Source organism: Felis catus, chromosome F1 (assembly GCF_018350175.1).
Source record: "Felis catus isolate Fca126 chromosome F1, F.catus_Fca126_mat1.0, whole genome shotgun sequence".
Taxonomy (NCBI): Eukaryota; Metazoa; Chordata; class Mammalia; order Carnivora; family Felidae; genus Felis; species Felis catus.
The window spans coordinates 34513095-34535727 of record NC_058384.1 but is presented as its reverse complement, the minus strand read 5'-3'; the positions used below and the strand labels follow the sequence as shown (position 1 = coordinate 34535727).

General features: G+C 51.2%; 1 protein-coding gene across 1 annotated transcript in view; it reads right to left on the bottom strand.

Annotated features, from left to right (window-relative positions):
• Window positions 1–22633, bottom strand: part of PLXNA2 (plexin A2) — a 208705-nt gene that overhangs the window by 163623 nt on the left and 22449 nt on the right. The window contains 2 exon segments of the mRNA XM_003999337.5: window positions 12404–12586; window positions 18855–20121. Coding sequence (XP_003999386.1) covers window positions 12404–12586; window positions 18855–20087 — 1416 coding nt within the window. The 5' untranslated portion in view covers window positions 20088–20121.

Sequence of the window (22633 nt, the reverse complement as noted above, 5' to 3'; positions counted from 1 at the left end):
CCTGAGCAGGGGAGGAAGATAAAGTGGCATTCTTCCGAAGCCATCGTCCTCCGTACCTGGGTCTCTGTGACAGGAGACAGAGAAGAGGGAAGTGGGGAATGTTCTTAGGTGCAAAAGACCTGTGATAAGCAATTCAGATACTTTTTGAACCTTATTATCATCTTTATGAAGCAGACAGTATGATCATCACCTTCAACTCCCAGTTTCCAAGAGGTTCAGGAACGTAGTGAGGGTCATATGCTTTATAAATAGTAGGGTTAAGACTTGAACTCAAACCAATGTCTTCTCATGATGACTTAAAAATATGAAAGGACACAAATCAATAAATGATGATTTGGAGGAAAAATTATTTTCAGTCTGAAGGTCAAAAGAGCAGGGACTAATGCATCCCTTATGTCAACTGGTGCATATTATTATTCCAAGTGATAAGGGGGGGGTGGGGGTCACCACATGTGCTATTGTTAGCAAAGGGTTAGTGAAGCCTTGTGTGCATGATGAATCACTCGGACTGAGGGTGAATGGGGTACCGCTGAACTGGGGGACTGCTGAGAATCACAGACAGGACGCCCCAGTAGACAAACGTGCTACAAATTCACCTAGAAAAGCATCTCATCATGAGAAAGAGGTCTTTGTTTCCTACCATGTGGTGGGTTCTTTTACCTGTGAGGTTAACCAGGGCTCTGTGGTCCAGAGAACTCTCTGGGTAAGGGGCCTCGGAATCAGTTGTGAGTGGGGATCTTGCCCAATCAGCTGCCTAGAAATGAGGCCCAACGGGGCCTATCCATAGGGGCTCGGCCCCTTTCAACCAAGCTTAGAGCATAAAGAAACATTCCTCTTCCCTCAGTTGACTCATAGCCATGTTACACTCTGAAAAAGAAGCACCACAGTATCCAGTCTCTTAGCCTAAGCTGCCTTGTAACAAATTGGGGATTCTCAGTTAGACTTTGGGAAGACCTTCCTGAGTGAACTATCCGAGGACTTGACCATGAGCAACCACCACTGGCTCTGGAATATCCATTCCTAAAGACTTTATAGAACTGGAGACCCACCTAATTGCTGCCCACAGCATTGGGCAGGAGACAACCTTTCCTCCAGCCTCACCTTTGCTTGCTGGTATTTCAGTAAAGGCCCAATACAAATATAGAATGTATAATTTTCACATCATTCTTGGCAAATCCCAGGTGCGCCCCATTAGCAGAGTTCCAAGGATGCCATTTTCTATCAAGAAAAAGACATGCGGCATCGTAGTGCTTAGCTCAGGGCCCTATTAATAGCAATCCTAATTATATGGCTGCAAATTTAATTCATAGCAATGATTAGTGTCAGAATCAAAGGCATCAGGCATCAATATTGATGGAATTGCATAAGCCCCATAAACAGAGAACAAGCATTCGGGCCCATCCCCCTAGCTGTTAACTATTGCATTAATGTCTCTTCCAATTTTGCCAGATCAAAATGACTCCATTTTTCGGTGTTCTCCTACCACCCCCCCAGGAACCTTTGCCCTGCCAGCTCTGAATGGGTATGACTGGCACACAAAAGATCCCAGACAGCATCTTTGAAGAAGAGCCCCGGGGCTCCCAGGGACGCACGGGTGATGGGCTGAGGCCCCACGCTTTACACGGCAGCTCTTGGCCTTGTCAGCCACACTCCTTTGTCTTCCCTTCAGAAGGCTCCCGGCAAACAATGATGCCTGGAGAAAGGGGAGTCAGCTGGGGACTGCGTGTGGCACAAAAGCCTGCCACCCCATCCATTGTGGCCCAGGCTGAGATGGGTGGGGAGGGGGAGGAGGAGGCCTGAGGGGGTGATACAAGGCAGCGTGTGCCGAGGTGACAGCTGCCGTGTCCCGGGCTTCCAGGGCACTTTTGCTCGAAGGAGTGTAAAAGCATTGGCCCTTCCGCTCTTCTCTCGTGCATCTTCTCGCATCGCTCTGAAGGGCAGGTGGTAGGTTACAGATGGACCAACGGGCTCGAAGAGAAGACCGACAGGGTGCTAAAGCTAGGGGTTAACGAGGCACGGGTCTGGAGCCAGATCTGGACTCACATTCCAGCTGTCCGCTAAGTAGCAATGTGACTAAGTAGCAATGTAACTCTGTTGGGCCTCAGTGTGTTCATACGGAAAACAGACAGAATATTCAACCTTCTCTTACTAGGGTACTAAGAGGCTTAACTGAAAAAAAAACAAACCAAAAAACAAACAACACTTAGCTCAGTGCTTAGCACCCAGTAAGTGCTAAAGTGATAACAGAACCTGCCCCCCCCACCCCCCAATAAAAATCCCACCAAAAACGTGGCGTGTCTAGAGAGGACCAGCATGTAAGATTTGAGACTCCCAATTCAGTGTTGCTCTGATATGTCAGAACACCTCAGCCCCAAGGCAAGCATTTTGTGGTTAAGTACACCTCCTTGCTGGCCAGGCTCAGCTAAGGTCCCCAAGGCAGTGGAATGAGGGCTCGGGGATGCTGGTCACCGCCCCTCCCCTCTCCCAAGTCAGGCCTGGGACAGAGAGCGCAGCTAGACTCTTGTCCCCAAGAGAATGACCCCATAGGTTCTGCTCAGGGAATGCTTGCATGGCAGGGAAAGGCGGAGGTTAATCTGAGGTTTCGTGCAGAGGGAATATTCTTCCACATGATAGAAAGAGAAAAGACCACAAATTGGAACTGAAGTCCCTGGATTTGAGTCTTGCCTCTGATGCTAAGAACCTGAGTGATTTTGAGCGGATCACGTCACTTTTCTGGGCGTCAGCTGTCTCATCTATAAAACATAACAATAGCTATCTCACCCACCCGAAGTCTGGAGGCTGGACCAGTCTCTGAGGTCCTTTCCAGCTATAAAATCAGGGCAAGATTCTTACCTTGCATGAGGGAGTCCACCTTCTCCCTGGGGGCCCTGCCCCCTGCTGGGGCCCAACTCCTCCCCCCCCCCTCCCAGGGGCCGCTGTTCTCACCCACCCCTGAACTGTAAAGGTGAGAATCCCCAATTTGTTACTAAAGCCTGTCCTTCCAGGTGAAATGGGGACACCTAGCTGGTGGCAGTAACCTTCAATTTAGAAAACCACAACATGGTACAGGAGTGGAGGCTGATCAGGACAAGCACAGAGACACGCACTCCTGAGGTTCTGTCCTACCTTGCAGCCTACAGACCTTTCTAGAGGCCATGCTAGGAGGGGCATGGAATCCTAGGAAGGGCCTCAAAGGACAGAAACTGAGATCGACCTTCACCCCCTTGCGTCTCCATGTATTTCCTGCTTTTCTCAGCACACGATTGAAGGACCCAGGGTAAGAAGGCAACCAAAGTTTAAGCGGCTGCAAGAGTTCAACTTCCTCATCTTGGACTGTGGAAGTGACCTAGGTATATGCTGGGCCCACCTCCATGTGAAGTATTTGTAGCCCCGATTCCGGTTCCCCCATCTTCCCTTGATTGACCCCATGACCCCGAGCGAGCCCTTAACCTCTCTGAATTTCAATATCATCATCTGCGACAGCGCAGAGAAATATCCCGACCCTTCCTGTTCATCAGAAAATGTTACGGGATTAATGAGCTAATAGAATCCAAGGGGCCCTGGGCCCTGGAAGAAAAGCATGGTAATAGCACAGAAGTAGTAGCAGGAACACCCGTGTGAGTCACATTCATAGCAATAGCAGCAGCAATGGCTGCTATTAAGCACCTACTATGCATCGATAGTATACTAATTCGATTAAGCACCTACTATGCATCGGGCTCCGTAATCGGTACTTTACGTCTGTCATCTCTGATATGCAGACATCTTGCAAGACGGCATCAGTGGACCAGTTGAGGAAACTAGGCGCCCCCCCCCCCCCCCCCCCAACTCCATAGTTAATCTGAGGCAGGGCGTACAGCACTAGGATATTGTGGTCTGCTTGGGAGCATGCAAAGGACAGAGAATGGCTCTGTTCTGGTTAACTCTGCAAAGGGGCAAGAGCAACCAGCCGCTTCCCCCGGCCCCGCCCTGGGGCGGGGTCAGCTCATATTGTTTGGTGAAACTCTCTCCAAAAGCTCTCACTGGTGACTAATGCAGCTGGGTGCCAATGTCCAACAGGATTAGATTAGTTTGGCTCAGCTGGTCTAGTCTTCTAAATATTTTTTCCCATGACTCAGGGCTGGGAGGAAGGCGGCAGGATTCTCTTCCTCTATCTGACCTTGCAAACATGTCACTAAAAAAGGAGGCTGATGTGACAGCGCCACTCCCCCCCCCCCCAAGGGAGTCAGACAAGAAGTGGGATTTGGGGGAAGATGTTCGTAACAATAACGCAAAGCACGGTTATGCCAAGGACCATAGTTTAAACGCTTTTTCATACACGACTTCGCTCAGTCCTTCGGACGACTATGCAATGTGTTTCTTACTACCCCCAATCCACAGAAGAAATAAATTGAGGCTCGCAAGTTAAGTAACACCAGTAGTGATATTTAAGAACAAATATTCTCGGAGAGCCTGGGTGGCTCAGTCGGTCAAGTGTCCAACTTCGGCTCGGGTCATGATCTCGTAGTTCATGGGTTCAAACACCCTGTCCAGCTCTGTGCTGACAGCCAGAGCCAGGAGCCTGCTTAGAATTCTGTGTCTCCCTCTCTCTCTCTCTCTCTCTCTCTCTGCCCCTCCCCTGCTTGTGCTCTCTCTGCCCCTCCCCTGCTTGTGCTCTCTCTGCCTCTTTCTCTCTCTCTCTCTCTCTCAAAAATAAACAATGAAAAAAGAGCAAATATGCTCAAACCTGGCACGGTGCTATACACTGATTAATTTGTTATGCTCTATTTTGTTCTACTAGCACTTTTTCTCTTCCTAACATACTATATATTGTGCTTACTTTTTAATTAATTAATTTATTTATTTTTGGTCTGTCTTCCGACAGTAAGATATAGACTTCAACAGGACAGACATTTCTGACACTTTTGTCCACAACTGCAGACCCAGAAAATGGCACATAGTAGGTACTCGCTCATTTATAGTTCAGGAATGAATCATTTCACTTCGTCCCCATCAGACTCTCACAAGGCAAGTACTGTCACTGCTCACACTTTACATGAGGACACTGAAGCTAAGGTCAGGACTATAGCCCACAAGCTCATACGCTCTTCCTATGCAAATCGGTTTCTAACCTGCAGGCAGAACAGACCAGATGGTCCCTGGAGGTCCCTTCCAACCCTGAGATACACGTCCCATGTCTTGTATCGAAGGGCAGGCAAGGCTCAGTGGCCTCAAAGGATGCGCTTTGTATTTTCCAAAAGATGAGAGCTCTGCCCCTTAGCACATTGGCCCCTTAAATTTTCTGTGGAAACTATGTGGGTCACCTGGATTCTGTGAGCTTGAATCATTTCCCCTTCCCCCACCTCGGCCCTGAAACACAGTTTCCTGTGTTTCACCTGTCCTGAGATAAAGCCTTGAGCTCCAGGGGCCCACTCTTGGATTGCCAAGCAGCCTGCTGAACACACAGCCTGATGCCTGCTCCAGGGACGGGCCAGGACTCAAGCATACGTTGGGGCTGCACAAACGGAGCACAACATAAATGAATCTATAGCTTCTCCCCTTTCAGAATGGCTCGGGGAGATCTGGACTTCCTTCCCCGGGGTCAGCTGGGGCTCTGGATAGAAACCCACGCCCCCTCTCTCTCCACCTGTCATGGTCAAGCGGAGGGATGCGGCGGCCCGGGGTGGGGGTGTGGGGGGATTCTGTAAAAATATGCCTCCTTCCGGGTGCCGACCAAGTGCTGCCGTTCCCAGCTTTCAGAAGACCGGTTCTTGGGACCCAAGAGGCCTATAAAACAACAAAACAAACAGCGCGCTTGGCGGTGGGAGCCTGGGCAGGGAGCCAAACTCATTACCAGGGATGGGGTGGTGAGCTCAGAGCCACTACCCCGGCTCTTCCACGCAGGCTCTGGGGATGTGGGCGAGGGTGTCTGCTCCACACTACCCCAGCCCCCAGCACTGCTGAGATGCCCGAGGAGGGGTAGGGCGTCGGCTTAGCCGTCACGAGGGCCAGGAGAGCCTCGGTCTCCCAGAACTGGACCCGCAGCCCTGGTTGTTTACTTGATCCGGGGTTCGTTCACACTGAGAAAGGAGTGAATCATTTCCACTCAGAGGAACGAGTGGCTATTGTTTGGTGGGGCTGGCACAGACAGAAAGGCATGTTTCTCAGCTTTTCATCCAATTCGGCCCTCCGTCCACCAAGACGACTCCACCCCATGACGAAGCCAAGTAACAGGTTCGGAACTTCTGCGTGTTTGGGGAGGATGTGTAAGTGCCAATGTCAAGATTGCCAACGGAGGGGCCGTAGAACCTTGGGTGGGATACTTAATATCTCCGTGGCTCAGTTTTCCACATCTGCAAAATGGGGCAGAGATGTACGGGTCCATGGCCACACGCAATTGAAGTATTTTCAGACGAAAAGCAGAAGAGTATCTTGTAACTAATCAGTGTCACCAAAAAACTGAGCAGTCACCCTGGAGCTTAGGAGCGTTATTACTTTGGTGCTCTCGATGGATTCTCTCCAGCGCCTAAGCCGCTCCTGCAAAGGAGTTCAGTTTTCCTCGCTTTGCGGAGCAAACCGTTTGTGAAATTGGAAAAAGAAGAACAGGATCGGGACGCCGGGGCTTCCTGTGGGCTGCGGACTGGAGACCTTGGGTTGGTTGGTATGTCCCTTAGGGAAAGACAGAATTGTCCTCAAGAATTTCTCAGGCATTTCCGCGGCCATGCTGGTTAGCTAATGGGAAAGGAGGTGGTGCCAGAAGAGGCCAGGGCTCTCCCCAGAACTTGAAGAGGGCTAAGTCTCTGTGGATTTCTAAAGCCGTCCAAGAATCCTATAAACAGACGGCTGGCAGGATGGGGGCAGGGCAGTGGTTACCTGGGCCTTTGCACCTGCTCCCTGCTGTCAGCAAACCCACATCTGATCCAAAGGAGGCAGATGGCTGGCCATGCTATTCTGGGCATCTCCAGGCAACAGTATAAACACGGTCCCCTTCTTCCACCCCGGTCACCGTCTCTGAGAGTACCGCCCACCCTCGTCCACATGTCCTTTTCAGACTCTTTTCCCTGTTACCCACCAGCAGCTCTCCCGTTTTCTTGACTCCTCATCCCGCCGCCACCCCACCCCCTGACATATCCACCAGAGCATAGCTTCCTTCCCTTGCAAACCGGCCACATCAACAGCAGTCACTCTTGGCATCTGGTTCTATCCCAATCGGTGCAAATGGGGGTCCGGCATGCAGGCGGTTCCCAATACACGGGAGCTAAATTTAATGAGCACCTAATGTGTGAGAGATGTTGGATCTGACCACGGGAAAGGGTGACGTAAACGTGAAAAAGAGGGTCCCTGTCCTTCAGGGTCTGTGAATCTCAAGATAAGTGGACACATTAATGGATGCTCCCATGTCGGATGCCGTCAGAGCAAAATTACATGCTGTGAGGGGTCTGAGGAGGGTGCTATCCACAGTGCTTGAAGGGGCAGGGTAAAGGACATTTCACCAGCCCCTGAGCAGCAGGGGAGCTTTCCAGTGGGGACAGAGAACAGACAGCCAATGAGGCCCACTGCTGTGTAAGGCCCCGGGGCTGAGGGGCTAAGGGAGGCCCGCAGGGACATAAAGCTGGGACTGAGGCAGGGAGACAAGGAACCAGGACTCTGCTCTGAACCTGGAGAGAGTCCTCCCTCCCATGTCCTGGTAGCTTTGGTCTCCTCAGCCTACCTCCTGCCCTCCTATGCCCCAGGACTTAGGCTCGAACCGCCTCCTGGACTCCTCCCTTCCAGCTGGGAAGTCCTAATCAATGAGTTTGCACTTCTTTGGCCGCTATGCCTCTTCCATCTGCTTCGACATTAGCTCCCTGCCTCCCTTCTCAGTCTAGACTCTCAGCCTGCCCTTAGCCTGGGGATGGAGGTGTCATCACAGTCTGCTGTGTCCCCCCCCCCTCCCCGCCCCCCGCCCTGCAGAATATCCTGCTTTCCCCTCCCCTACATCTCGCCCCAGGCCTGTCCTGCCCTGTCTGTGCCCAGCACCTCTTCCTGGATGCTGAGGGCTTTCTGCTACATTCTGGGAGCAAGCTGAACCCAACCTGTGACTTCAAAGCCCACACCCAGGGTGCCTTGGCTTCCCTCTCTTTGTGCTTCCTCTCTGCCACAGCCTGCCCTTCTACTGAGGGAGTCCGTGGAACAGTCGTGGCATAAAGATCACGTGGTGGGTGCAGGAGCCCCTCTACAGCATCCCTGGTCGGTGACTGTCCAGTCTCTGCTTAAATATTTCCACTGCCTGGGGCGCCTGGTTGGTTGGTTGGTTGGTTGGTTAAGCAACCGACTTCGGCTCGGGTCACCATCTCACGGTGCGTGGGTTCGAACCCCGCGTCGGGCTCTGTGCTGGCAGCTCGGAGCCTGGAGCCTGCTTCGGATTCTGTGTCTCCCTCTCTTTCTGCCCCTCCCCCGCTTGTGCTCTGTCTCTCTCTCTCTCTCTTGAAAATAAATAAAACATTAAAAAAAATATATCTCCACTGACTAGGAGCTCATTCCCTCTTGAGTCAATTCTTTCCATGCTGGGAGAGTTTTGGCTACCAGAAACTTCCTCTTTATAATAAGTGCAAATGTGCTTTATTATAACTCCTGCCCGTTGGTTCTATTCTGCCCTCTGGAGCCACACCAAGTCAGTCTAATTCACTTCCCACAGCTTAATGGCTAAGCACGCAAACTGGGAAACCAGATGAAGGTTCGAATCCCGGCTCTGCCATTTACTAGCTCTAGGGCCTCAGATGAATGCCTTTACCTTGCTTGGACTCTATTTCTTCATCTGTAAAATGGAGGTGATAACAGCACCTACCTCATAGAGTCATGTCAACATTAAGTGAGTTAATAGATATAAAACTCTCAGAATAACACCTGACACATAAGTGCTCAGTAAATTATATTATCTGAAGAAAGCTGTTTTGCTTCCTCTTTCACTCTTCTTTCCTTGAGTTATTATCCTCTTAAGAATATTCTTCACATAGCCTAAGTCCAGCATGTCTCGTGACCTGGAAATTCTTCTCCCGTTAGCGCGGTGAAGACTAATTAACATCAGGAAAGCTGCATCTCACGGTTGGCTCCCTTGACCTTGGAGTCAGCAAAACTCCCAAGATCCTTTTCACTTGGTCTTCTCAGGGCCAGACGCTCACAGCGCTCTGCCTTGACTTTCCCCTCACCACTCTCCCAAACCTCTCTGTGCCCTCTAGACCTTCCATGCACCGTTTTGCACCTTCTCGGGGCGGCACCCCAGGTCTAGCATGCCCTTCTCTCTCACCCATTAGTCAATTCACTCGTTTTCTGTCCTATTCGGTCTTTAAGCAAATTCTGCTATTCCTCCTCTTCAATATAGGCTTCAAGGTGGGTCACACTTCCGTGGTTGGTTTCTCTGCCATTGTTCCATCCCTGGGGTGAGTCACGGCCTGTCTTATCACCTGTGATGCACTGACCCTTAGCCTAGGCCGGTATTGCACACCTTGGTTTTGAGGTCTCCTCTTTATTCTGCCTGTTCTGTCCACGTGTTTGTGACTCAGAAGGCAGGGGCCTAGTCTGGGATGCTCCGAGTCTAGCGGAGGACAGTACATGAGCAAGCATGTGACAGCACATAAGAGCACCTCATGGCCATGCCACTTCTAGTGAGTCTCCACTTCCTCCACACGTCCCCACACAGGGACATCCTGTTCCTATGGCTGCACTGGATGAGGGCAGTCTGACGGTCTGACAGATGCCTGGTCAGGCGGGGAAGAAGTGAGCGGTTCTGACGCACCCTGCTTCCCTCCCCTCTCCACGCTCTTAGCTCGTTTCTTTTTTTCTTTATTTTCCTTCCTGTGTTGAAAGAGCTATGGGGTTTGGGCCATGGTAGAGTTTCCTGGGGACATTCCACAAATTCCTCATGGGCTGTTGCTCTGGAGAGAGTGAGGGCAAGTGGGTGGGTAAATGGGAGGCCAGTGGGAGCCAGGGTGTAAGTATCAGGTGCCTCAAAGGAGTGTGGGTGGAAAGGAAGGGCGGGCTGCACAGGAGAAGGAGGGGTGTTATGAGCTCATAGAAACAGCCAAAGAAAGGCCAAGTGAAGGCTGAGAGGAGCAGCCAACTTGCAGGTTGGGACAAGCCGTGGGCAGCCACGCCCCTAGCCTTGCCCTTGAACCCGCTGACTTGCCTCCGTGGCGACTCGTCTGCCGAGATTCCAACAAGGCCAAGAGAACTTGGCTAACTTGGGTGTGTGGCTTGGAAAGCTGCCCCAAGCAGCCCCCTGTGTGTGCTGCACAAGACGTACAGAGATAGGGGAAGGTCGGCACAAGGATTGCTTTGCGTCTGGCTGGATCGTTCTTGCTTCATTCGGCCCTCGTCCGCCTGTTCGGCAAATGTCCATTCCTTAACTCTGACCTGGGACCGTCGAGAATGGAAGCACTGGTCCCTGGCTGACCCTCCTCAACAAGCCTGGGCCTGAAGGTTGTTCTCATCCTCCCTCCCCGTGCTCTGTGGCTGCTTCTTTAAGTAAAAGGGGGTGCCAAATGGAGTGTCAGGGCAAGAAGCAACTTGTCCTGGTCTCTATGCTTGGGCAACTCACTGGTTTTCTCTGGGCCTCAGTGTTTCTGCCGAGCTATGCGCGTACTGGGCCGGATGATATCCCAGATGTCTTAGAATGGTTCTATTTTTCAAAAGCACTTTCAGGGCCTCTCCCCTGCGTAAACACTTGGTGCAAGAACCGGGCAGAAGGAGGTAAATAAACACGAATAGAGCATGACCCCTGGCTTGCACAGAACTTTCAAGAGAATAAAGGAGACCAACAGTCACACAAACGATCCAGAACAGGGAGGGAAGGCACCGGAAGAACAGGGGAGGAAACGGAACGCCAGCCTGCGTGTGGGTGCGGCTGGCCCCCAGGAAACCTTTGTGCGATTTAGAAAAAGGAGGTCTCTGTGGGCAGATGACTTTGTAAGAGGAGCTCTTCTGGGTGGATCTTTAGACCTGAGGGTGCATGGCTTGACAGAGAGACTTGACAGAGAGACTCCTTGGCCCCACGCTCCCAAGCAAGGTACTCTCCACCCGGCTGAACAGGTAGATGACCCTGCAGGGAAGTCGCCAGCCTTAGAGGTCCACACTCAACGCTGCCCAGTGGAATATGCCACTTTTAAATCTCGGTAGAGTCTCCTCAGGCAACTCCCCGCTCCCCCCATTCTGGGATGGCAAGTGGGGGAACCACACCCATACTCTCTTCCCTGTGCCTAGAGGGCAAGCCAAGGTCCACAGTCCCAGGCAGAGTAGGGGCACAGGACAGAAACAAGTGACAGCCTCTCCACAGAGCGAGAGAAGGGTTAACGGGCCTCAGTATCAGGCGAACCGGAAGAGGTCTGGAAAGTTCAGCACCTCCACACAAACCTAGACCTGTTTTTCTCACCTCCTCTGAGCACAGCACAAGCAGAAGGCGGAAATTCTTCCTCAGGTTCCCTCCCTGCCACCCTCCTTCCACATTCCCCAGAGACATCTCTCTCCCTAGGCCCTAAATGGATTAGGGGGAAAGGGCCGCAGGGGTGACGTCAACATCAAAGCGTGCGATGCGGTGAGGTCTTGCACCCACAGGTGGCGGGAGCGGGGAAAGGTGGCAGAAGGGTAAGCTTGGGAAAAGGGGATTAGCTGGGACCGGAAAGAATGTGGCTGCTGTAATCCCACATAATGAACCAGACGGTGCTTCGTCTCTGCACCCTAAGCACTAGACAAGCAGGCACAAGCTGCTGGTTTCAGCCTTCCGTGCTGCCGGCCCCAGCCAGCCAGTGCCCTCCAGCTGGCAGAGGGGCCCAGGGCAGGCATGAGATAAGATGTCGACTTCCTCCTGGCAGCTCAAGCCCGGAGCGGGGAGTGGAAGGGCGGGGAAGAGTCTGTGATCGTGGGAAGAGGAAAGGCAGGAGAGCGGTAAGTCACCCAGCCACCCCAGGCCCTCATCAAAGCAGCACGATCCTTCGCCTGGGTCCTTGGATGTGGGACCCATGACCTGCTTCAACCAGGACGCAACAAAGACTTCTGACCAGTACGATCAACTCTATAAACCGTGGGAAGGGATGTGTGAGGGGGGCGATTCATAATAGAGATGGTCAAAGCATTGGTTCTACTTGATTTGGAGATAAAGGATGATTCTATTTCCCTCCCTTCGGGTGGTGTACCTTCCTAATCCCGTGAAGTTTGGGCAGTACTGAAATATGCTCACGTTCCCTAGACACTCACTCACTAATGACTGGAAGAAGCAGCTACAAGAGAAGCCACAAAATTAACCCCTACCTACCCACCCCCATGCTAACCCCCCTGCCCAAGAAAGGGAAGAGTTGCCTGTGTTAAATGTCCACCAACAGCAAGCTTCCAGAAGGGGCGCTCCGCTAAGGAGCTGAGCGGCATTGGGGTGTCTGGGTTCACAGACTCTTACCTTTTTCAGCTTGCCACTCTTGGTCCCCACAAAAACCACGCTGTAGCCATTGTAAACGTAGGAGGCCACTGAGGTCATGCGGTCCCGGCTGGTGGTATACAGGGTCAGTCCCTCCACTGGAGTCGAGCCTCCGAGAGGCTGGTTGATGTCCAGTCCACAGAAGTTGTCATCAATGGGGACGGGCTGGAGGGAAGGGAGAGAATTGGGGTGAGTGACAGCAGAAGTACGGCAGAGTCCCTATACGAGCCCGCACCCAACCACCAGCCCTAGGGCACAAGGCCTCAGAGAGGTACAGACGTGGGGTTCAGGAACCTAACATATGCCTCAAACAAAAGCATCTCACCAACTGACTCACAAATCCCACGTTGGCTCCTGCGAAACCAGAGAGAAGGATCCAGAGCCTTTATCACACTATATTGTAGCCACCCATCTACCCTTCTGCTGAGAGATCCAGGGGCAACTGGGAAAGCTGATTTCGGGCACTCATTTTCTGATCATTTTAATGTCCCTGCAGACCATACCATTGTATAGGGATCCTGCTCTTTAGACAGAGGAGATTCAGTCTGGAGGCAGCATCCTAGGATTTCTACCAACTGGAGAGGGGCTCTTGTTTGTGTCTTGACCTGCAAGGTCTCCCTTTAGGCATAAGGAATTTTAAGCCATTCAGTTATTCACCCCATGCTATACTGGGGATAGAACGAAAAGGGTCATCAAACATGGGACAGGCCCTTATACTTTGGCAAAGTTACTTAAGTCACATAGACCTCAGTTTCCTCATTTGTGATACTCCTTGACCATTTTTTCTGAGGAGCAAACGAAATAACCTGTGCAGCAGAGATTTTGTTAAATTATACAATTTCTACTGTTGTACATGATAGGTTTTCAATAATGTTCATGTAGATATAAATAAAAGATAATTCTACAGGCGATATTCTTCCCATTACCAGGTTTTTGAAGGGACTGGTGGTGTGCCTGTATAAAGAGTGTCTTTCAGGAGTGCCCGCACCGGTCGGTTGGGTAAGCATCCAACTCTTGATTTTGGCTCAGGTCATGATCTCTCAGTTCATGAGTTCGAGCCCCACATTAGGCTCTGCAGTGCAGAGCCTGCTTGGGATTCTTTCTTTCCTTTCTCTCTGCTCCTTCCCTATTTGTGTGCACACACATACTCTCTCTCTCTCTCTCTCAAAATAAATAAACATTAGGGGTGTCTGGGTGGCTCAGTCGGTTGAGCGTCCAACTTCGGCTCAGGTCATGATCTCACGGTCCGTGGGTTCGAGCCCTACGTCAGGCTCTGTGCTGACAGTTCGGAGACTGGAGCCTGCTTTGGATTATGTGTCTCCCTCTTTCTCTGCCCCTTCCCCAATCGTGCTCTGTCTCTCTCTGTCTCTCAAAAAAACGAAAATAAAACGTTAAAAAAATTAAAAATAAATAAATGAATAAATATTTGTTTTTAAAAAAAGAGTGTATTTCGGTGGACACTAGAGCATCTATGAAAGACGATCACCCTGAGCAAATGAAAGAATAGCTTAACCCAAAGGGGGAAGACCTGAATTCTAGGCTCTGCCCTGCTGCTAAGTGGCTGTGTAAACTTGGAACAGTCATATCCTCTCCGGGGGCTGGGAACACGGGATATTAAGTGGATTATTTCTAAGATCGCATTCAGTTAACAAAAAAGACCATGCTCCTGGAGGAGGGGGGCTGCCAAAGGGTTTGTCCTGCCTGCACAGCGCCTAGCCTGGGGCTGGGCCAGGAGGGGCCTCCGAGGCACCCCGGTTGACGCACAACCAAGAATCCCACGGGCAGAGGCTGCAGACTTTGGGCCAGAAAGAGCCCAGAGTCTTGCAGCAGCTGTTCCTTCTGGGTCTGAACAGGTATTCCGGAGCGGGGAAGGAAATGACTACTGTGGGAAACATAGAAAGCATGAGGGAGAAACCTGCAAACTGTCTCCGGCTTCCTCCTCTCACCCTTCCCAGGGAACAGCAGGCTGGTGCATCACTCACTGACAGTCTATTTCCTTGGAATAATTGGTTTATGAGCTGGGGCATGTGATGGCTAAAATAGGGACTTCCCTTCCATTCCCTTCTCGGATCCAACGGGAATAGAGACTCACACCTTGTGATTCCTTGGTGTTCTGCAGAGGGCTGATACTGGTAGGAGGAGCTGCCCTTATATGTGTGTGTGTGTGTGTGTGTGTGTGTGTGTGTGTGTGTGTGTGTGCATTCTTTAGGAAAGGGACTGATATTCTGGTTAAGGATGACCTTGAACAACTCTAAATAATGGGGAGACCCACACAGCAGAAGGGATAAGTTCCTCGAGAAGGGAGCAAAGCAGTGGCCTGCTGGACAGCTCACGAGGGATGACTGTGTGCGTGTCTAACTACAGTGGTATCACGCTGGTGCCTTAAAATCAGCTGTGGTGGGAGTATTTGCACCAGGAAAATTGGCTAATGCTTCTAATTAAGTGTCCCCAACCCACCCGGACTGCCTGCAGAGAACCAGCCATTTAATATTTATGAGCACATCACTAGACCGAATGATGGAAATGTCTAGTTCCCTAGAAAGTCAGGTTGCAGGAATCAGTTACCACTTTTTAGGTTTTCCACTTTCCTTTCTCAACCCTACACCATAGGCAGCAGGTACCCTGGTAAGACACAAGAAATCTACATTGTGGTCCTGTTTCTACCACTAATTAGCCATGTGACTTTGGTATGTCATGGGCCCTCTCTGAGCCTCAGTTTTCTCATCTATAAAGTGAAAGTATTAGACCAGGTGATGGTCAAGCTTTCTTTAGTCCTGAAAGTTCTTGATTCAAGGCTTTAGCTTCCTTTCCACAAAAGGGCTGGTAAGGCTGCAGAGTCTGGGCACAGGCATAGCCCAAGCCAGTTTCTGAGTAATGACGACAGAAGCAAAAAAACCTTGCCAGTGATTGTGGATTTCTCTTTATCGTTCCTGATTCTAGAATCTCCAGAACTGTAAGGGAAATGGTTTTTTGAGTTTTTGTTTTTGTTTTTTGGGTTTTTTTTTTCCCTGAGACCCTGGAGTTGGCTGGTATTTCTTTCTCTCTTCTCTAAATTGTCAGGTGTTTCCAGACATCGGAAGCCCCTTTACCTTTGCCCAAATGGTGACAGCTTGAACTACGGCTTTCCTTAGCAGCAGCACGGCTAAACAGAAAGAGCTTGGACTCAGAAGTCATATGGGCTGAACTGAACTCAAACCCCTGCTTGGTCATTTATAGCTGTGTCGATTTAAGCAATTGACTTCATCTTTGTGAGCCTTTGTTTTTCCATCTGCCAAAGGGGGGTGATCCTCTTTGCTTCATAGGGTTATAGTGAGGATCAAATGAGATCAAATGAGATGACACTTAAATTGCCCAGCTCAGTCTTCAGTACGTAGCTTCCACTCAATGAGTGACAGCCCTCTTCCTTATCCCTTTTGTAGGGGCAAAGCTCAAGTCCTTCATCTGAGAGCTCCATGCTAGTCCGGAGACTATGTTAAAATTAAGCCCTGGGACCACAGCTTCTCTCACCAATTCTTAACCCTCTCCAAGGCCACCAAAGACTTCTGGATGCCCAGGTCTGGGACTCCTTAGATGATAAGGATTTTAAGTGGCTCTTCTTAGAGCTTCCCTGCCCACCATGCTGTAAAGTTTGCACCAGATGAGTGTGATTTTCAGGGGTGGGGCAGGGGGGCTGATGAGGGGCTGTTCTTTGAGACCCTGGTCCCGCCTACTGTCACCTCTCTCCCAGTGCCTTTGCTGCTCTTTGGTCACTAGCCCGGGCTTGTCTCTCTGCAAGCCACTGGAGCCAGAGAAGGGTGGTGGCTTCCTCTTCCCTCTGGCTCAGAAGCAGGCAGGAATCAGCGGTTTCCTCCTGACAAGGCCCCCTCTGGGCAATGGGAACCAGGCAGGACTCTGCAAAGGGGGTTAACCCTTGCATTCCCTTTCCGCTTTTTCTCACTGGCTGGGGACCCTAGGTTACAGAATTTCAGGGCCGTAAAGAACTCTGGAGATTATCCAATTCACCGTCCCCATTTAATAAAAGTGAAATAACAGCAAATAACTGTTTCTTTGTTATTATGGTTAATATTAATAATTATAACTTCCATTTACTGAATGCTTATTAAGTGTCAAGGATTGCACTAAGGATTTTACGAACATTTTCTATTTGATCTCCATAATAATCATACATGAGGGTATTATTAGCTCTATATTAAAGATGAAAAAATTACAGCTCAGACCAGGTACATAGCTTGCCCAAAGTGATACAGTTTTGAGTGGCAGAACTGATTTTTAAGTACAAATCCGCTGGACTTCAAAGTCTATTGTCCTAACCACTATCCTATCATACCAAGCAAATGACGCTGTGACTAGAAGCATAGACTAGGCATGACCTGTCTTCTTGCTTTAAGAAGTGACTTTTGGTCCTAACAGTAGGCTCCCTCGATTTAGGATACTCAGAAGGCCATATGGGCCCCTTGGTCTCAGATTTTTTCCCCAGGCTGCAGATCCAGAGTCTCCAGCACTTTGCACAGAAATCTATCTTAGCACTTGTCACACATCACAATAGTTAACTAATAATGGTAAACCTAACCTGGCCCTAATCTTTGTGATGTATTATCTCATCGGATCAGCCCATGAGGCAGACGGTATGAGCCCCATTTCGCAGATGATAATGTAGAGATGTTAAATTACTTCTGAAGCGAGGAAGTGGCACAGATAGAATCTGAACTGTGATCTTTGTCTCTGAAGTCCAAACTCGTAGCCACTATCTCCCTCTCTTTATCGCTCCCTTTCTCTCTCCCACTAGATCATGAGATATTGTACGAGTAGTTATCACATTGTTTTATGTTTGCATCCCCAGTGCCCAGGACAGTGCTAGGCACTCGGAACATCTTCAGTACCCTCTTATTAAATGGTTGGATGGATGGATGGATGGATGGGTGATGGATGGGTAGAGAGGATGAATGGAAGGATGGAGAGAGGGATGAATGGATGGATGGATAGATGGGTGGATGGGTGGGTGCTGAATGGATGGAGGGAGGAATGGGTAGGCAGATGGATGATGGATGGATGGATGGATCATGGTGGTGACCGCTTAGACGGCATCTTGACCCTCTGTCAGGACAGTGTTTGCCACAGATGTTTTTACATATGCTGTCCTCGGGTCTGGATCCTGAGCCTCCCTTACTCTCTTCTTTTCCCTCTGTCCAGACTCCTGATTCTTCTTCCCCAGTCTTCAATCTACCAGTCAAGCTTGACTCCTTTCCTGCTCCTCTAACTTACATATCCATTTGCCTCCTCGGCTCCCTCACTTTTCTTCCCCGTGGCCCACAGAGCCCTGCATGTGGACGATCTGGTCCCCGTCACCACTGACCGGCCTCATCCCCTACCACTCTTTCTCCCGAATGCTCTCTACTGCTCCTCACACACTCCCAGCATGCCTTGAATTCTTTGTTCTTGCTGCTCCTTCTCTGGAATGTTTTCCCTAGATATCAACATGACTCACTTCCTTACCTTCCTCAGTCTTTGCTCAAATGCCACTTTTCCAATGAATCAACCTTTTTGGGTATTGCCTCTCCCTCTTCCCTACTTTATTTTTCTCCACAGTAATTACTGACCTCTGACAGACGACACACCTTATGTATTTATTTATCTCACTGAGCTCATGAAAGATCCATGAAGGCAGGGAACTTTGCTGTCTGGCTCACTGCTGAAGCCTGCAGTGCCTACAACAGTGTGCCAGGTATGATGCAGGCACTATACATATACACACATACACACGTACATATGTGCATGTATATATATACATACATGTACACACACATACACACACATATGTATATATACATATACACACATACATAGATATACACACATTTATATACACACATATATATGTACATATACATATACACACATACATATATAGATATACACACATATATACACACACACATATATGTACATATACATATACACATACATATATAGATATACACACACATATATACACACACATATATATACACACACATATATATGTACATATACATATACACACATACATATATAGATATACACACACATATATATGTATATATACATATACACACATACATATATAGATATACACACACATATATATACACACACATATATATGGACATATACATATACATACATACATATATATATACACACACATATATATACACACACATACACACACACATATACATATCAATCATAATGACTCAATGGATCAACAAACATGCCCCAAGTGCCTGGATAGGTCAGACTCCGTGTTACTGATCACAACCAGATAACAGGAACTTGAAAACCTCTCTCATTTCAGACTCCTGCTGGGTACAACAGGGTGTGCAATGGCGCGCCGGCAGGAAAGAGGCTGCCGGGACCACGGATGGGGACGAGAGTGAGGCGAGCGCCTCCTTACCGCCTTGGTGCACTGGACATCCTTCCCCAGCAGCCAGTTGAGCTCCAGGTTGCCCTCGCCCTGGTAGCAGGACTGCAAGCGCTCCTTGATCTGCCGGTTGATGGCCCGGATGGGGAAGGCACAGAGGGCAGAGTCGTCGGGCGGGTGGTGATACTGCTTCTGGCCTTTGGAGAAGATGGCAAAGAGCACGTCATCCTGGCCGCTGATGTTGAAGGCCTGGGCCAGGGAGTCCCCGGGCTTGGCGAGGTAAGCGGCCTGCAGGAGGCGGTACTCCACCCCGGCCCGCGTGCAGCCAAAGGGCAGGGACACGTAGGAGTGGAACTTGGGGTCGTCCTTGCAGAGGCGCACGATGCGGGACGTGTAGAACAGGTCCCCCGCCGAGTTGATGGCCACGCCCTCGGGGGTCTCGGGCTGCACCGTGAGGAAGTAGACGAAGCCCCCGCTGGCGAAGCCGTAGATGTAGAAGATGTCGAAGTGGGAGACCAGGGCCAGGGTGTCGGAGGGGATCTTGATGAGGGAGGAGACGAAGTCGCTGTGCAGCTCGTAGTCAAGCATGGCGGAGGACTCGGGGTCGCGGGGCAGCTTCCTGCTGGACAGGGTCGGGAAGTAATCCTGCTTGCCGTCCACGGCCGTGCCGATGAACAGCTTGCCGTCCTCGCCGTCGGAGCGCACGATCACGCCGTACATCGTGCCCGTCTTGTTGACGCTGGACAGGTAGTGCTCCTTCTTGTGCGAGGGCTCCACCAGGATGAAGAGGTCGTCCAGCCGCAGCAGCTTGCACACGCCCTGGTAGAGGCTCCCGCAGGCCAGCAGGCGGTTCTCCGAGTAGTCGATGATCAGCAGCTTGTTGACGTTGTTGGTGAGGGTCAGCACCTCGCTGCAGGGCTGCACGATGAGGGGCGGGTAACAGGACTTGTTGTCCTCTTCCGGCCCCGTCTTGTGAGCCACCTGGATGGTCAGGTTGCCCGTCAGCTTGTACACCCGGTTGATGGCCCCCACGTACACCGCGCCCGTGCCTCGGTGGACGGTCAGGTGGTTGAAGGTCCAGTCCCGGTTCTCCGAGTGGAAGGTGCTGAACTGAGGCATGCCGGCCGCCCCGGGGGCCAGCAGCACCCAGACCACAGAGAGCAGGACCACAGACCAGCGGTCAACCTCTGCAGCCCGTGGCCAGGGCCTCCTCTGTTCCATTCTGAGTGGGGCGGGGACGAGGACACAGATCCTCCGGGTTCTCATCTACTCCACCTTCCTGGCCGGCCCTCACATGATTCTGGAAAACACAAGGCAGGGTGGTCAGACTGAAAATAAATCCTGGGAAGAGGGAATAGGATGGCCTGACCCAGGGTCCCAATCCCAACTAGCTCTGAGTCTCTTCCTTCTGTATTTTGGTTTTTCTATTTTTAATATACTTTCCCCCCTCTTTGGGATGTTCAGGGAATCCTGTTATCTATTTTGGTCTCCAGCCTTTACGCTGTAAAATACATTTTTTTTTTTTTTTTTTTTTTTTTTTTTTTACTTTACAAAGCATCTCTATTTCTGTCTTCTTAAGACATCGTTTTTTATCTCAGAGAGGTTAAAAGACTGCTTAAGTTCACCCAGCCGGTCGATCCCAGCATCGGCACTAAGGCCGGTCTTCCCTACCCAGATGTCACGGCTGTCCTCTCCCTGTCGAGTGGAAATCTCGCCTGTTTTTTAAAAGCTTGTTTAGAAGGCCCTCTTCCAGGCTCTCCAGGTCAACTACTCCCAGAGTCTGATACCGCAAATAAAATTCCTTCTTATTTCAGACTTCCAGCCCCTCACACGCTGCATTTCATTACCTTCTCATGCTCTGTGCTCTACAGGGAAATAGAAGAGGTGCTCATCCTGAAAAACTGCTTCCCACTGCCCCTCAGCCTCGTCCTCTCCAGAAAGAAGAAGCCCTGATGGTTAGCTGTTAGAACTTGTTAGAAAAATGAACCACACAGACACTGTCAGGACTGGGGTTTCCACATGGACCATTCGGGAGCCTGAGGAGCCCCAGGGAGCAGGGTGGATCCCCTCCACCCTGCTTTGGGATGGTGGGGGGGGTGGCGGGGATGGGGGGGGGTCGTTCTGCCTCTCCGGTGAGCAGGTGGCCGGGTCGGGTAGAAATTACTTCAACTTCTGCTTCTCTGCAGGGGCAGCACGGGAGGAGGCAGGCCTCCTTGCGGAGGGGGACTGGCTACCTGAGTCCCGCGTTACCTGCCTGGGCAAGCGTTCTGGGTTTGGAAAATGTGGGCGCAAAGGGAGGCGAGTTGAGGATCAGCCTCATTCAGCCACTACTGGGGCCCCGCGACTGTTTAAGGATTCGCGAAGTCAACGCCAGGCCTCAGCCTGTCCTGTCTGAAGCCCAGTCGCCCTCCCGTCCTGACTCCTTCGCTCCTTCTCCTCTGACCCCCAAGCTCTAAAGCTTTTTTTGTATTCTACGGAAGCTGCCCAGAAGGGCACGGCGGGGCTCCTGCGGACAGCTTCTAGACTCCCGGGCAGAGGATGAGAGAGTCGAGCCTGTCCCATCTCTAAGCACCGTCTCTGACTTCTAGGGACAGGGACAGTGGCTGAAGCAGCAGGTGGCAGCAGCAGGAGGAGGCAGCGAGCTGTCTGGCAGACAAATCTGTTCTCCAGCTGGACAGACTGTCCAGCAACCTTCGCAGGCAAGTCCAGACGGAACGCTGGGCTCAGGGGGCGGCAGGAATGGAAACACCCGTACGGAGGATGCAGACTTTGCTCCAAGGTGGCTTAGGAGCGTCACGTCCCCTTCGGCCCCCTTAATCTGGCCGGAGCGGGTTAGAATCAGAACAGGCGCCACCTTGGAAATCCGCACAGCGTTCGCTCTGTATCTTTAGAAAGGCCCCTCCTCAAGGCCCGACAGCCACCATGGTGCCGGAGGGAGGCCCCACCTGACGGCCCTCTTCCAACCAGGCTCCACTGGGGTGCTCTGGGGTGACTCATGAGGCCCCAGGCTTCCTTGGAAAGAGGAAGGCAACAGCGGCATGAGGCCCAGGCTGACCTCAGCGACTTTGACACAGCCCTTCCGGCCCCACGCGCGCACCGGCAAAGCCCTCCTGACAGACAGAGCTTTCGGTTTGAAAACCAGAGGTTATTTTTAGCTACGTCCTGGGGCCGGTAGCAGGACGTGAATTCCTCAAGAGGAGCTGTGGAGAGGAAATAACAGAATGCTCACGTTCCCCAGCCGGCCCCCGGGGAACTACGAGAGACCATGCCGAGCATGTCCCGTCTCTGGGTAGAAAAGCTCCTTTGGTTTCAGGCGGAGTGCAGTTTCCCACCAGGAGCTGTGAGGAGGGTGGTTACGTGTCACCACCCTGCACATGGGGTTTGGTCTTTTGGAAAGTGTGCTCTGAGACACCCGGGCACCGAGCTCTTGCCTTACTCCACAACACGCCCGCACATACACGGTCAGCCCGCGGCTGGAGGAAGAAGGTTCTGGGAGCAGAGATAACTTCAAAGGACACGGTGTGAGGTTAAGATCAACCACCTCAGCCCCCTGCCCACTATCCACGTGAGGCAGTGTGAATAGGGAGTGGCTTTTGTTGTTAGGCACACTTGGGGGACACATCTGGGCCCCGGGGCAAGTCAAGTCTCCCGTCTCTTTCTGGCAGACTGGGGGCGATGATAGAATCTACCTCTAAGGTTGTCATGAGAGTGAATGAGATGGCACGGGGACCTGTGAGCACGGCGCCCGGCGCACAGTGAATGCTCAACCGGTGTCAGCCGTGATCATTATCACGGAAGCCTCTCGAGGAGAC